This window comes from Myotis yumanensis, unplaced genomic scaffold (assembly GCF_028538775.1).
Source record: "Myotis yumanensis isolate MYYU_CA2020_CCGP unplaced genomic scaffold, mMyoYum1.0.hap1 SCAF_18, whole genome shotgun sequence".
NCBI lineage: Eukaryota > Metazoa > Chordata > Mammalia > Chiroptera > Vespertilionidae > Myotis > Myotis yumanensis.
Genome location: NW_027223769.1, coordinates 12745620 through 12761186, shown reverse-complemented (window position 1 = coordinate 12761186; position 15567 = coordinate 12745620). Strand labels below are relative to the sequence as shown.

At 53.0% G+C, this 15567-nt stretch overlaps 1 protein-coding gene across 7 annotated transcripts in view; it reads right to left on the bottom strand.

Moving 5' to 3' along the window:
- ZCCHC14 (zinc finger CCHC-type containing 14) overlaps positions 1–15567 on the bottom strand; it is a 78447-nt gene that overhangs the window by 14466 nt on the left and 48414 nt on the right. For 6 of the 7 annotated variants that reach the window (XR_011468884.1, XR_011468883.1, XM_070398393.1 and 3 more), the window contains exons 4-5: positions 3586–3657; positions 457–566 (exon numbers count right to left, since the gene is read on the bottom strand). Coding sequence is in view for 5 of the 7 variants with exons in the window: in XM_070398393.1 (XP_070254494.1) it covers positions 457–566; positions 3586–3657 (182 nt within the window). In the remaining 2 variants the exon portion in view is untranslated. The remainder of the gene's footprint in view (positions 1–456; positions 567–3585; positions 3658–15567) is intronic. The other variant, XM_070398394.1, reaches the window with a different exon arrangement.

The following is a 15567-nucleotide window of genomic DNA, read 5'->3' as shown; positions in this document are numbered from 1 at the left end:
ATTTTAGAGAGAGAGAGGAGAGAGGGAGAGTATAGGAGGGAGGGAGAGAAACATCAATTTGTTTCACTTATTTATGCATTCATTGGTTGCTTCTTGTATGTGCCCTGACTGGGGGATCGAACCTGCAACCTTGACATATCAAGACAATGCTCTAGGCAACTGAGCCACCCAGCCAGGGCAAGTAGCATATACCTGAAATTCCTTTGCTCATATTCTCAAAATCACAACTAGGTTATTAAGAGTCTTCGAACTGCCCATAACTGATGAATATCCCTAGAAACAAAGTAGAGATTCAAACCATCCAGAGTAATGTATAACCTCAAGAGCTCTTCAGATGAACAGGCAGCTCATGTCTGGAACCGCCCAGCCTGCCCACACTGCGGAGGGTCAGCAGTCAACACTGTGCCACCAGCAGGGCTGCGCCCTATGGCCCCGGGGGTGGGGAAAGAGCATTACCTCAGGTCCGCTTCCAGATCCATGTGGTTTCGCTCTACATAAAACGAATCTGGGCCAGCTAAGCAAGGAATGAATTTCTCCAAATTTTCTTCAGGGTATAGCTGAGATAACTGAAAGAAATAAAAAAGCTTAGGAAGTATGTCAAAATTCATTTTAAAACCAGAATTCTTCCATATAAGAAAAAACTTGGGTAGGCATTAGATGGGGATATCTGCTGGTATGATACAAAGTACTCTTCTATTAGCTACTTGGGATGTAGGAAACCACAAAAGAACATCACACTCCCACCAAACACCAAGAAAAAGCTTGGTTTTCTACACATCGTACCTTCCCTTGAGCCCATCAGAGAGCTGAATTGCAAGGTCACTACCTGAACTGATTTTCAAGAGGACCCATTCCTCCGAGGAGGGAGAGGACACGTGAACTGTCAGCTGTGGCAGTGCACAAGGAGGAGGTGGCTGCATATAAGCAGGTAGAAGAGATTGGTCAAGATGGACACATTCCCACAGGCTGAGTGTGACAACCATCAGCCAGGAGCCCAGACACAGGGGAGTGTGCCCTCACTCCCAAGCTCTCTTCCACAGGCCAGAGACTGGAGGGAGCCTCCATAGGTGACAAAGATGTGGGTTGGCTTCCCCTGGAGAACAGGGAGGAAACCCTGTGCCTTTCCCTGGAGCCTTCAACCCAAGACAAAAGCCCTTAAGCTGCTAGGGGAGGAACAAGACTGCTCCTGATCCCAGAGCCCAAGCAAACACCCCAAGTTTCTGGGGATGATGATGAAGAGATGAAGAATTCAACAAATTTAACAGGTTCATGAGAAGCAATACTTTCCTGCCTCTGGGCGCAGGGTAGGAAGTCCTCCTGGCACAGGCCACTGGCAAAGATACCCTGCCTTGGAGGAAGGTAAAAGCAAAACACCTCTGGCCTGGAGGAAGGGGCCTACCTGGGTCAAGGGTCCTGCAACATCACAAAGTGGAAGTCAAGCTGTTGCTGGGGAATGAAGGGCAGGGATGCTGAGGAAGCCCCTGCCAAAGGCCTTGTGCCTGGGCCTAAGACTGGACCAGGAGGAGGGAGAACCCTTCTCCCAGCTCCCCCAAGTCCATCACCAGGCAACAAGTAACAGCTGTCTCACGACGTGGAGGGTGGGGTTGAGGGGTCAACAGAGTAGGGAGATCCCTCTGTGCCACAGCCACATGAGACTCCTGAAAGCTGAGTGTGAAGCAAGACTACAGAGAAGGACCTTCCACACTCCAGGCCCCACTTGGGGCTCCCGACCAGCAGCCATTTACTGGAGAAACCTGAAGCTTGTGGTGCACTGAAGATAATCTAGTAACAACAAAACTCAAACCCACACCTGACTGGATCAACTCGAGGACTCCACTGAGGGCCTGACAGAGCAAGCACTCCCATTTCCAGGCATAACACTATTTCCCTCAGTCTCTAGATTTTCTAAACATGATTTCTAATACTCAATCAAAAACTGTAAGGCATACCACCCCAGAAAGGAAGAATAAAAAACTTATCAAGGTAATTATCAGAACCAGACTCAAAACCAACTCAAATGCTGGAACTATCAGACAGGGACTTTAAAATAACTATATTAACATAATAAAATATTTAGTTTAAAAAAAAAGTGCATGCAAAGCCTAGCTAGCATGGCTCAGTGGTTGAGCGTCGACCTATGAATCAGGAGGTCACGGTTCAATTCACAATCAAGGGCACATGACCGGGTTGCAGGCTCGATCCCCGTTGTGGGGCATGCAGGAGGCAGCCAATCAATGGTTCTCTCTCATCATTGATGTTTCTGCCTCTCTCCCTCTCTTTCCTTTCCAAAATCAATAAAAATATTAAAAAAAAAAAAAAAACATGAATAACTGGGAAATTTCAGCAGAGAGATGGAAAGTTGATTAAAAGACATGTCAAATGGAAAGGCTAGGGGAAAAAAAGCAAAAAACAAAATAGAAATAAATAAAACAAAAACAAGTAAACTATGGTATCAGAAATGAAGATTCAACAGGTTCGTTAGCAGCCTGGGCAGAGCTGAGGAGTAATGTCAATAAACTGGAAGACAGAGGGCAATAGAAATTACCCAAACTGAAACAGTGCAGAGACTAAGAAAAACAAGAGCAACATCAAAGGTCCAAGTACATGTAACGAAGTCCAGGAGAAGTGCAAGTGAGCGGGCAGAAGAAATATCTGAAGAGATAATGGACAAGAATTTTCCAAAATTAATGAAAGACAGCAAACCATATATCCAAGAATATGAGCCACTGTAAACACCCAGACAAAAGACCAATGCAAGCAGTCACAGTTCCCACCAGCATCGGGGAATCCTGAGAAACTGTTTTGTTTTGCTTTTCTTTTTTTTAAACAAATGAGAGCTAGGCACAAAGAAGAGGCCATGCAGTATTCTGAATGTTATAGAAGGAAAGTGAACTCCAGGGAGAATCAGTAATGCTAGAGAGCATGGCACTGTGGTGTTTCTCTGTGCCTAATTGGCCAAAAGGACAGGCAAGAATCAAACAGCCTCCTGTCCAAGCTTTTAAAGTAGGATCCACCAACGGGATTTCCTCCTATAGGATTATATCCTTGATTTTATAATGAAAATATCAGACTTTGGAGACACTTCAAATACAAGTAGGGTATGTAGGTAGGTAGGTATGCATGTACACATGTAAAGAGGTGTTTATTTAGTAGTGGAACCTTTTGTTCAAGTGATATTTGTTACAACAATTTTAAAATAAACAGGAAAACCCAATGTGTAAAACAGGTAAAGGTGGGACTAGACGAAGCCTCTGACCACTGAGCAACCTGTGCATGCCTCTCCCTCAGCCTCCACGAAGAGCAACCAAACCAACACTCTTGGTCATCTGTGTAGTTGCACTGTTTGCCTCAACTCATTCTCAACAACGGGAAGGAGTATAGATTGTGGCACCGAGGACCATGTGTTTATTGCCGTGCACCCTGTCAGACACAGCCCTGGGACTGCCTCTGGACAGGCACGACTTCCAGGCACTGCGCTCACTATGCTAGCTGAAGGAAACCGTCCACCGAAATCACTCTGCAGTACAACCAACCACCGGGGAACGGGAGCCTTCTCATTGTTAGATGAGCCCTTAATCACCTTACCTTTGAAATAAATTCAGTCACTTCAGAGGAAGATTTGGTTACTGATGTTACTGAAGAGTCAGACCACAAGACCTTAAAAACAAACAAACGAACAAACCTTAAAAACAGACACCACATACGCAATTCACAGCAGGTTTGTCCAGGCATCCTTGCTGGCGCAGGTGCTGGGAACACAACAGACCCTAGTGTATTGTGCACCTTGTGAACTGGAGCATTTACACATCCCTTGACTTGTTGGAGAAAGAGCATTCACCCAGGCCCAAAGATTAACTTTGTGTTTTGTGCAATTGCTCAAATATCACCAAATTACTCAAGCATGGAGTCTAAGGTTTGCTCCTTAAAGTTCTAGGAAGTCACTGATAATTACGACTTGATGCCAGTAAACATCAGCTTCAAGTGGACCTCCTCTTCTCAGGTCAGTGTACATGACTCTGGATGCAAGTCAAAGAAGTTACCAGAAATCAACCCATGCGTCCACACAGTAAGTGCTTGTATGCACCCCTGCCCTCAGGAATCTCACAGAACTAGGGGCCCCGGAGGAGTAAATCCATGACAGCAGGCCAGGGCATCAGTACTGAACCGCAGAGAAAAATCTTCCATGGTGGGAGAGTGTAGGAAGAATTCAGGGAGGAAACCTCAGAAAGGCTTTCTGGAAAAAGTTCTACAATGCCTGGTATGCCAAAGACCTGACTATACATATGTGTGTTTTTCCTTGCCTGCAGGTATGACAATGGGCAATTTTATTTCATTACTTCATGAGTGTCAGTCTCACCAAATGGACTGTAAGCTCCTGGAGGAGAGGGCTGGGTCTCTTTCGTTTGTTTGTTTTCTCTCAGCATGTCTCACAATGTTTCCACCTACAGCGCTAGGTAAACATGAGGGGAGGCAAAATGGCACCTATAGATATCATGAGAGGGCTCTTCTGCATGAGAAAAGCATGAGCTGAACTGGAATGGGAAAGTAAGAAGTCTGCTAAAGGAATGGGACAGACAAAGGGACAGAATGAGATGAGAGGGAGGAAGGGGCCAGAACAAGAAGGGTTAAACCATGAAATAGAAACTTTTCCCTAAAATCCAGAAGCTGCTGGAGGATTTCAAGTCAGGAAATAAAATAATCAAATATATATTTTTTATTGCTTAAAAAATATTTTTATTGATTTTTAGAGAGAGAGGAAGGGAGAGGGAGAGAGACACATTGATGGAAGAGCAAAACATCAATGCGTTGCCTCCTGCACACCCCCTGCCGGGAATATCAAGCCCACAACCTGGTCATGTGCCTGACTGAGAATTGAACTGGCTATCTTTCAGTGCACGGGATGACACCCAATCAACTGAGCCACACCAGGCAGGGCCCCAAATATATCTTATTACCCAAAATAAAGTATTATATTTATACTAATTTAGAGCAAACAGAGCTCAGAAATATGAAAAATTCCTTCTGCTCCCCCCACCAGCTCTCATCATGTATGCTGAGGGGCTCCTTTGGCCTGGAAGGACTGTCATCTCCCTTCTTGCCTGCTGAAATTCACATAAGTCCCTTTTTATTTCAGCAGTGTCACACCACACAAAAATTACCAAGGCATGCATCTGTTTCATCAAGTTTCCATTAAATACAAGCTGAGGAAAAGGACCATCTTCTTTATCTTTGAACTAGAGGCCTGGTACACGAAATTCATGCATGGGAGTGGGTCCTCTCAGCCCAGCCTGCACCCTCTCCAATCTGGGACCCCTCAGGGGACATCCCTCTCACAATCCAGGACCGCTGGCTCCTAACTGCTCACCTGCCTGCCTGCCTGCCTGCCTGCTCGCCCCTAACTGGCCCCTCTGCCAGCCTGATCACCCTAACTATCCCTCCTGCCAACCTGGTCATCTCCAACTGCCCCCCCGCTCCCCCGCTGGTCTGGTCGCTCCCAACGACCCCTCTCCTGCCGACCTGGTCACCCCCAACATCCCACCCTGCCAGCCTGGTTGCCCCCAACATCCCCCCCTGCCGGCCTGGTCGCCCCAATGTCCCCCATGCTGGCCTGGTCGCCTCTCACTGCCCCCCCTGCCAGCCTGGTTGCCCCACACAGCCTGCTGTTCAGTCATTTGGTCATCCCTCACTAACCCCCCTGCTGGCCTGGTCACCCCATGCAGCCTGTTCGGTCGTCCGTTCGGTTGTTTCGGATGTGATGGCCCCTGGCTCTTTATATATATACTAGAGGCCCGGTGCACAAAAATTTGTGCACTCGGGGGGGAAGGGCGTCCCTCAGCCCAGCCTGTGCCCTCTCCCAGTCTGGGACCCCTCGGGAGATAATGACCTGCTGGCTTAGGCCTGCTCCCGGGTGGCAGAGGGCAGGCCCAATCCCTGGGTGCAGCCCCTGGTCGGGCTCAGAGCAGGGCTGATTGGGGAGTTGGGGCGCCGCCCCCTGTCACACACAGAGCAGGGCCCAACAGGGGGTTGAGGAGCTCCCCCCTCTCACTCACAGAGTAGGGCCAATAGGGGAGTTGGGGCACCGCCACCTGTCACACACAGAGCAGGGCAGATCAGAGGGTTGGGGCGCTGCCCCCTGTCATGCACAGAGCAGGGCCCATCAGGGGGGTTGGGGCTCCGTACCCTATCACCCACAGAGCAGGGCCCATCAGGGGGTTGGGGAGCTCCCCCCTGTCACACACAGAGCAGGGACCATCAGGGGGTTGAGGAGCTCCCCTCTGTCACTCACAGAGTAGGGCCGATAGGGGAGTTGGGGCACCGCCCCCTGTCACACACAGAGCAGGGCCGATCAGGGGGTTGGGGCGCCGCCACTGTCACACTCAGGGCAGGGCCGATGGGGAGGTTATGGTTCTACCCTGTCACACACAGAGCAGGGCCCGTGGGGCAGGGGGGGGCGGGAGGGGGGGGGGCGGGGGTTGGGGTGCCGAACCCTGTCACACACGGAGCAGGGACCGTGGGGGGGTGGGAGTTGGGGCGCCGCACCCTGTCACACACAGAGCAGGGCCGATCAGGGGGTTGGGGCGCAGCCACTGTCACACTCAGGGCAGGGCCGATGGGGAGGTTATGGCTCTACCCTGTCACACGCAGAACAGGGCCTGTGGGGGGGGGGGGGGTTGGGGCGCCACACCCTGTCACACACAGAGCAGGGCCGATCAGGGGGTTTGGGCGCTGCCCCCTGTCACGCTGATCCGGTGCCAGAAGGCCTCGCGGCTCCGCTGATCCCGGTGCTGGGAGGCATATTACCCTTTTACTATATAGGATAGAGGCCTGGAGGCCGGCTGGTTTGCCCTGAAGGGTGTCCTGGATCAGGGTGGAGATCCCCCCTGGGGTGCCTGGCCAGCCTGGATGAGGGGATGATGGCTGTTTGCAGCTGGTCACACACCCTTCAGGGTGGGGGTCCCCACTGGGGTGCCTGGCCAGTCTGGGTGAGGGGCTGAGGGCTGCTTTCAGGCTGGCGGTTGTTGATTGAAGCTCCCAACGGCTCCTTTTTTTTTATTTTATTCTGGGCCAGCTTTAGCTCTGGCTCTAGTTCTGAGAGCAGGTATCTGGTTTGTTTCGGTTCTATAATCGAAACAATGTATAACTTCAGCTCTGAGATCCCGGCCTACATTTGTTAGAATGTTTCAAACTGCCAGCTCAGAGGCCGGCAAGGCAGGCAGGGAACATTGGAGTCTGCAGTCACTGGAGCAAGCCTCATTTCGCTTCCAGCTGCCTGGCTGCCGGCCGCCATCTTGGCTGACAGTTAATTTGCATAAGGATATGCTGATTAGCCAATGGGAAGGGTAGCGGTCGTACGCCAATTACCATGTTTCTCTTTTATTAGTGTAGATATGGACTAGTGGCCTGGTGCACAAAATTCGTGCACGGAGGAGGGGGTGTTCCTCAGCCCAGCCTGCACCCTCTCCAATCTGGGACCCCTTGAAGGATGTCCTACTGCCGGTTTACAGGGATTGGGCCTAAACCGGCAGTCAGACATCCCTCTCTCAATCTGGGACTGCTGGCTTCTAACCGCTCACCTGCCTGCCTGCCTGATTGCCCCTAACCACTCTGCCTGCCAGCCTGCTGGCCCCCAAGTGCCCCCTGCTGCCAGCCTGCTTGCCCCCAAATGCCCCCCTGCCAGCCTGATCACCCCCAACTGTCCCCCCTGCTGGCCTGCTCGCCCTCACCTTCCCTCCCTCCCCACTGGGCCTGCTCGCCCCCAAATGCCCCCCTGCTGGCCTGCTCACTCCAAACTGCCCTCCCCCGCTGTCCTGATCACCTCCAACTGACCCCCACTGATGGCCTGCTTGCCCCCAACTGGCCCCCCTGCTGGTCTGCTTACCCCCAATGGCCCCACCCCCCACCAGCCTGATCACCCACAACTGCCCTCCCCTCTTGGCCTCTAACCGCCTCTACCTCGGCCCCACCACCATGGCTTTGTCCAAAAGAATGTCTGGAAGGTCTCCTGGAAGGTCTCCCAGTCTAATTAGCATATTACCCTTTTATTAGTATAGACTAGAGGCCCGGTGCACAAAAATTTGTGCACTTAGGGTTCCCTCAGCCCAGCCTGTGCCCTCTCGCAGTCTGGGACCCCTCGGGGGATGTGCACCTGCTGGCTTAGGCCTGCTCCCCGGGGGATTGTGCCTAAGCTGGCAGTGATACATCCCTTGGGGGATGTCCACTTGTCAGCAGGCCGAAGCTGCAGTTGAACATCCATAGCGCTGCTGAGGAGGCAGGAGAGGCTCCAACCATCGCCGCTGTGATGCCGTCAGCCTGGCTTGTGGCTGAGCAGAGCTCCCCCTGTGGGAGTGCACTGACTACTGGGGGCAGCTTCTGCACTGAGCATCTGCCCCCTGGTGGTCAGTGTGTGTCATAGTGACCAGTCATTCCCAGGGTCAATTTGCACATTACTGCCCTAACAGGTTTGGCTCAGTGATAGAGCGTTGGCCTGCGGACTAAAGGGTCCCAGGTTCGATTCCCGTCAAGGGCATGTACTCTGGTTGCGTACACATCCCCAGTAGGGGGTGTGCAGGAGGCAGCTGATCGAAGTTTCTCTCTCATCGATGTTTCTAACTCTCTATCCCTCTCCCTTCCTCTCTGTAAAAAATCAATAAAATATATTTGAAAAAAAAATTGCATGTGCACATTACCCTTTTATTATATAGGATAGAAGCCTGGTGCATGGGTGGGAGCCAGCTGGCTTGCCCTGAAGGGTGTCCCGGATCAGGGTGGGCAGGAGACCCCCAGCTCCCTACGATCGCCCATGCCGCCCCTGCTCACGATCGCTGGTTCTGTCCATGCTCAGGCCTAACACCTCTGGCCAAGGCATTAGGCCTGGGCAAGAGATCCCCAGCTCCCCACCATCGTCAACTCCGCCCCTGCTCCCTGCGATTGCCGGCTTCGCCCTAATGCCTCTCACCCAGGCATTAGGCCTGGGCAGGGGACCCACAGTTCTCCAAGGGATCTCCTGCTCCACCCCTTCCCAGGCCTAATGCCTGTGGCCAAGGCATTAGGCCTGGGAAGGGGACCCCAAGCTCCCATCATCGGCGACCCTGCCCCTGCTCCCCATGATCGCTGGCACCGCCCCTGCCCAGCTGCAGCCGCCCCGTGATTGCTGGCATAGCCCCTGCCCAGGCCTAACCCTCTGGCCAAGGCATTAGGCCTGGGCAGGGGACCCCCCCAGCTGCACCGCCCCACGATCTTGGGCTCCGCCCCTGCCCCGCAGCTGCAGCCACCCCATGATCAGGGGCTCTGCCCCTGCCTGGGCCTAACACCTCTGGCCGAGGCATTAGGCCTGGGCAGGAGACGCCCCCAGCTGCAGCCGCCCCTCGATCTTGGGCTCTGCCCCTGCCCAGGCCTAACGCCTCTGTACAAGGCGTTAGGCCTGGGCAGAGGACCCCCCCCCCCCAACCAGCTGCAGCCACCCTGATAGGTCTGGGTAGAGGATCCCCCCAGCTGCAGCCGCCCCGTGATCGCTGGCAACGCCCCTGCCCAGGCCTAATGCCTCGGCCAGAGGTGTTAGGCTCGGGCAGCGGCAACCCTCAGCTGCACCACCCCGCAATCGTGGGCTCCGCCCCTGCCCGGGCCTAACGCCTCTGGCTGAGGCGTTAGGCCCGGGCAGCAGCGACCCGCAGCTGCAGCCGCCCCTGCCCAGCTCCCATCGCTGGCTCCACCCCTACTTCCCGCTATCACTGGCCAGTTCGGCAAAGGTGCCCGATTCTCCGATCATGGCTGGGGGGCAGGGAAAAGGCGGCCCCCATGGCCGCCTTTGCCCTGCCCCCCGGCTCTTAGCTCCCCCCTGGGTTTCCGATCACTGTCAGTGGCAGGGGGCTTCTTCCGTGCTTTCCCTTTCGCCTCCCTGCATTGTGCCTACATATGCAAATTAACCGCCATCTTTGTTGGCGGTTAACCACCATCTTAGTTGGCAGTTAATTTGCATATCACCCTGATTAGCCAATGAAAAGGGTAGCGGTCATACGCTAATTACCATGTTTCTCTTTTATTAGTGTAGATAGAGGCCTGGTGCACGGATGGGGGCGGCTGGTTTGCCCTGAAGGGTATCCCGGATCAGGGTGGGGGTTCCCTTGGGGTGTGGGGGTGGCCTGGGTGAGGGGCCTGTGGTGGTTTGCAGGCCAGCCACGCCCCCATGGGGTGAGGGTCCCCGCTGGGGGGGGCGTGGCCAGCCTGGATGAGGGGCTGAGGGCTGTTTTCAAGTTGGCCACACCCCCTTCAGGGTGGGGGTCCCCGCTGGGGTACCTGGCCAGCCTGGGTGATGGGCTGGGGGCCATGTTCACGCTGGCCACAACCCCTTCAGTATGGGGGGGTCCCAATGGGGTGCCTGGCCAGCCTGGGTGAGGGGCTGAGGGCTGTTTGCAGGCTAGTCAAGCCCCCCAGCAGGGACCCTCACCCCTTGAGGGTGTGGTCAGCCTGGGTGAGGGGCTGATGGCTATTTGCAGGCTGGCCACAGCCCCTTCAGAGGAGGGGTTCCCCCTGGGTTGTCTGGCCAGCCTGGGGGAGGGGCTGATGGCTGTTTGCAGGCTGGCCACAGCCCCTTCAGGGTTGGGGTCCCCACTGGGTGAGGGGCTGATGGCTGTTTGCAGGCTGGCCACAACCCCTTAAGGGTAGGGGTCCCCACTGGGGTGTCTGGCCAGCCTGAGTGAGGGGCTGATGGCTGTTTGCAGGCTAGCCACAGCCGCCAGCCTCCCAAGCTCCCAGTGGAGGCTGGCTGGAAGCAGGTATCTGGGATTTATTTAGCTTCTATAATTGAAACTTTGTTGCCTTTTGCAGAGGCCACAGCCAGCAAGGGCAGGCGGGAAGCTTGGCTTCCTCCATCACCAGGGCAACCAAGCCTCCTGCTTGCTCCAGCTCCGTGGCTACCGTCAGCCATCTTGTTGGGTTAATTTGCATATAGTCGCTCTGATTGGCTGGTGGGCGTGGCTTGGGCATAGCGAAGGTATGGTCAATTAGCATCTTTGTCTTTTATTAGTGTAGATTCCCAACACCTACAGAAATTCACCAGCAAGGCGAGCACTATATTCTTTGAACAAAACTGCCCTTCCATCTAAAACTTGCCTACACTAAAATGAAAATATCCTTTGTGTCTAAAATAATCAAATATGCCTGGCCAGTGTTGCTCAATGGTTGAGTGTTGACCAATGAACCAAGAGCTCACCGGTTCAATTCCCTGTCAGGGCACATGCCTGGGTTTCAGGCTCAATCCCCAGTAAGGGGTGTGTGGGAGGCAACCAATCGATGTCTCTCTCTCATCGATGTTTCTATTTCTCTCTCCCTTCCTCTCCCTCTAAAATCAATAAAAATATATATATATTTTAAAATAAAGAAACAAATCTTATGACAACATTAAAATGAAATTTGGTATTGGTGTTGGAGGAAGCTGTTACCCACATAAAACACAAGTAACATCTATGATTAAAGGTGAAAACTGTCTAGTCATTAGATGTTTTACTCAAAGCACTGTTAACATGTTGTTTTTTTCAAAGTAAAAGATGTGGAAAATTTTTTCCTTATAACTCTTACACTATGATAACAACCTGTTTCTAGTTTAAATCTTTTCTTAAGCATACACAAAAAGCAAAATATGCACAAAATAGATACATACTTAGGATTTCTTCACGCTCAAGAGTCTAATGGTGAGTCATTTTTCACCTCAGTTCGCAAAAGTAGTGTTTTTCCACATGGCATCACACTCCGGAGCATGTGGAGTGACATTTTCTTTGCCCTACACAGGAATTCACCAAGCCAGAGGCCCCTGCCCACTACTCATGTCACATCCATAAGGTAGGCGGGAGGCCCAGTGCCACCACACCTATCGCCAACCCTCTGAGAAGTCCCAAAGCAACCACAAAGATGAGCAAACAGTCACATGGAAAGAGGCAGCCTGGAGAAAGCACAGACCATGCATGGAGAAGAAAACTTATAAAAAGTTAAACCTATCATTAATATTCTCAGTGAACTAAGAGGAGAAAGCATAGCCAAGGACAAAATGCTATGAAAAAAAGTCACAGAAAAAGTGTTCTTTGAAATTAAAAATAGAATAGCAAAAGTGAAAAATTCAATTGAAAACATGGAAGGTAAGATAATCTTCCATAAAGTAGGTAAAACAAACAAATAAATAAATGTGAAAGAAAATAGAGGGAGGTGGAACCAAAGGACCAGTCTTGAGGCCCAACATGCAGGTAACAGTAACTCCAAACAAGAACACAGAGAAAAATGGAACAAAAGGAAATCAAAAGGAATGATTCAAGAACAGGTCCCCAAATGGATGGATGTTTTTAGACTGAAGGGAACACTAACCTCAATATATGATGACCACACACCTACACCCAAACAAGTCTCTGAGAAAAATGTACAAATACTTGGACTAAGAAAATCCTGAAAACTGCTGGAGACTGTAAAACAGGTCATCATGCAGGATCAAGGAACCAAAACAGAGTCCTGATTCCCAACAGCAACACTGCAAGATAGTCAATAAGCAGTGCTTTCAAAGTCCTGAGGAAAAATATTCAACTTAAAATGGTATTCTCAATGTCAGAGTGAACAGACAGAGGCACTTCCAAAGAGACATGAAAAGTCTCATAAACTGTACCTCCCAAGTACCCTTTCTAAGAAGCAAGAAGAGTAACTACTAAATGAATACTAACTTAAGACAAAAGATGACCTAAGACCCAAGAGCAGGGGACCAGAGCTGGGGGGAGGAAGGAGCCCCTAGGTAATGATGAAGGGGGATTATGATGAGAGCTGTGCACAGGGCCGAAGACCTGGAGTCCAGACAGAGCATAACCACAGCTCCAAAGATGAAACTGGGATACTGGACACTTCTCAACGAAGGGAATTTCAGACACCCAGGGAAAACCTTAGGGGTGAAGTCCCTGAGCAAAATAACAAGCAAAAAGAGACACTTAACTCCAGGGAAAACACAATGTAGGAATGGAAAAGTACTACCACATGGCTCCAGTCAACAACCTTCATAGTCACACTAATTACCATTCAACCACTGAGACATAAGAAACAGTTCCCTGCAACTCCTGGCAATATATGAGGGATTACTGGACTCTAAACTCTGCACATATATGTGCATGTGTACTAGTATCGACATTAATAAAAGAGAAACATGGTAATTGGCGTACGACCGCTACCCTTCCCATTGGCTAATCAGCGTATCCTTATGCAAATTAACTGTCAGCCAAGATGGCGGCCGGCAGCCATGCACTGAAGCGAGCAGGGAGGCTTGCTTCCTCCAGGAACTGCAGACTCTAACGTTCCCCGCCTCACTTGACGGACTCTCAACTGCAACTATTACTATGTTGCAAATAAGAAGCTAAACAAAACCAGCTTTCAGTCAGCCCCGGACCGCAACATTGTATCCATGTTTTCAGCAGCAAGGCCTCAGAGCTAAAGCTGGCCCAGAATAAAAAAAAAAAAAGAAAACAAGGAGCAGTTGGGAGCTTTTAGTCAACTGCCAGCGGGAAAACAGCCCTCAGCCCCTCAGCTAGCCTGGCCAGGCACCCCAGTGGGGACCCCCACCCTGATCCAGGACACCCTTCAGGGCAAACCAGCCGGCCCCCACCCATGCACCAGGCCTCTATCCTATATAGTAAAAGGGTAATATGCCTCCCGGCACCGGGATCAGCGGAGCAGCGAGGCTGCCGGCACCGGGATCAGCATGACAGGGGGCAGCGCCCAAACCCCGATCGCCCTGCTCTGTGCCTGATGGGGGGGGGTGCTCCCCAATCCCCCGATTGCCCTGCAGCTCTGTGTGTGACAGGGGGCAGCGCCCAAACCCCCTGATCGCCCTGCGGCTCTGTGTGTGACAGGGTGAGGCGCCCCAACCCCCCGCCCCCACGGACCCTGCTCTGTGTGTGACAGGGTAGAACCATAACCTCTCCATCAGCCCTGCCCTGAGTGTGACAGTGGTGGTGCCCCAACCCCCTGATCGGCCCTGCTCTGTGGGTGATAGAAGGTGGCGCCCCAACCCCCTGATCGGCCCTGTTCTGTGGGTGATAGAGGGTGGCGCCCCAATCCCCCTCCACGGGCCTTGCTCTGTGTGTGACGGGGTAGAGCCATAACCTCCCCATTGGCCCTGCCCTGAGTGTGACAGAGTGCAGCGCCCCAACCCCCTGATCCGCCCTGCTCTGTGAGTGACAGGGGGCGGTGTCCCAGCTCCCCTATCGGCCCTACTCTGTGAGTGACAGGGGGGAGCTCCTCAACCCCCTGATGGGCCCTGCTCTGTGAGTGACAGGGGGCAGTGCCCCAACCCCCCTGATGGACCCTGCTCTGTTAGTGACAGGGGGCAGCGCCCCAACCCCCTGATTGGCCCTCCTCTGTGCGTGACAGGGGGTGGCGCCACAACCTCCCCATTGACCCTGCCTTGAGTGTAACAGGGGGCGGTGCCCTAACCCCCCAATCAGTCTATCCTGAGCATGACTGAGGGTGGCATTGCAACCTCCCGATCCGTCCTGCTCTGTGCATGACAGGGGGCGGCGCCCCAACTCCCTAATCGGCCCTGCTCTGAGCCTGACCAGGGGCTGCACCTAGGGATTGGGCGTGCCCTCTGCCACCCGGGAGCAGGCCTAAGCCAGCAGGTCGTTATCTCCCGAGGGGTCCCAGACTGTGAGAGGGCACAGGCTGGGCTGGGGGACCCCCCCCCCCCCCGAGTGCACAAATTTTTGTGCACCGGGCCTCTAGTCTTACTAATAAAAGGGTAATATGCTAATTAGACCAGATGTCTTCTGGATGTCCATCTGGACAAAGCCACAGCGGCTGCGAGGGCCGAGGGCCAGCAGCACGGAAGAGGCACCGCCGCTGCAGCGGGAGCAGGAATGGAGGCGGTGGTGCCATTGCCACCACCACTTTTGCAGAGGCAGCGGGGGAGAGGCCGCAGCGCAGGCCGGTCCAATGACGGGGCCTCTTCCGCAGAGGCAGCAGGAGAGGAGGCTGTGTGGTCTGGGTCCCAGTGCTGTCCCTTCCGCAGAGGCAGCTGCAGAGGCAGCGGTGGGCCCAGTACTGGTGCCATGCCTTTGCAGAGGCTGGATGGGGTGCGACCTGCTGTGCCTCAACCTCCCACAGCCCCTCCTCCAGTCAGCCTGGCCCCAGATCGTCCCCCACTCACCAGTGGGTGTGGGGTAGGGACAGCACTAAGAAGCGAGGGCCAGCCACTGCAGCGGCCGGCAGTGGCGGCAGCAGCGGGGTGATGGGGGCAGCGCCCTTCCATCCGGTCACCTCCCACAGAGGGAGGCCAGACTAAGCCATCAGTAGGACATCCCCTGAGGGCTCCTGGACTGTGAGAGGGGGCAAGCCGGGCTGAGAAATGCGCCCCCCCACCAGTGCACAAATTTTCATGCACTGGGCCTCCAGTATATGATGAAAACAAAAACTAAATAAAAAAAAACAGTTGACAAGATTCATCCTTTGCTAACAGTGATAAAATATTCAGAGCAGTTAAGACTGTTTTGAGATGACAAATTAAATTTTCGCCCTGACTGGTGTGTTCAGTGGTTAGAGAGCATGGGC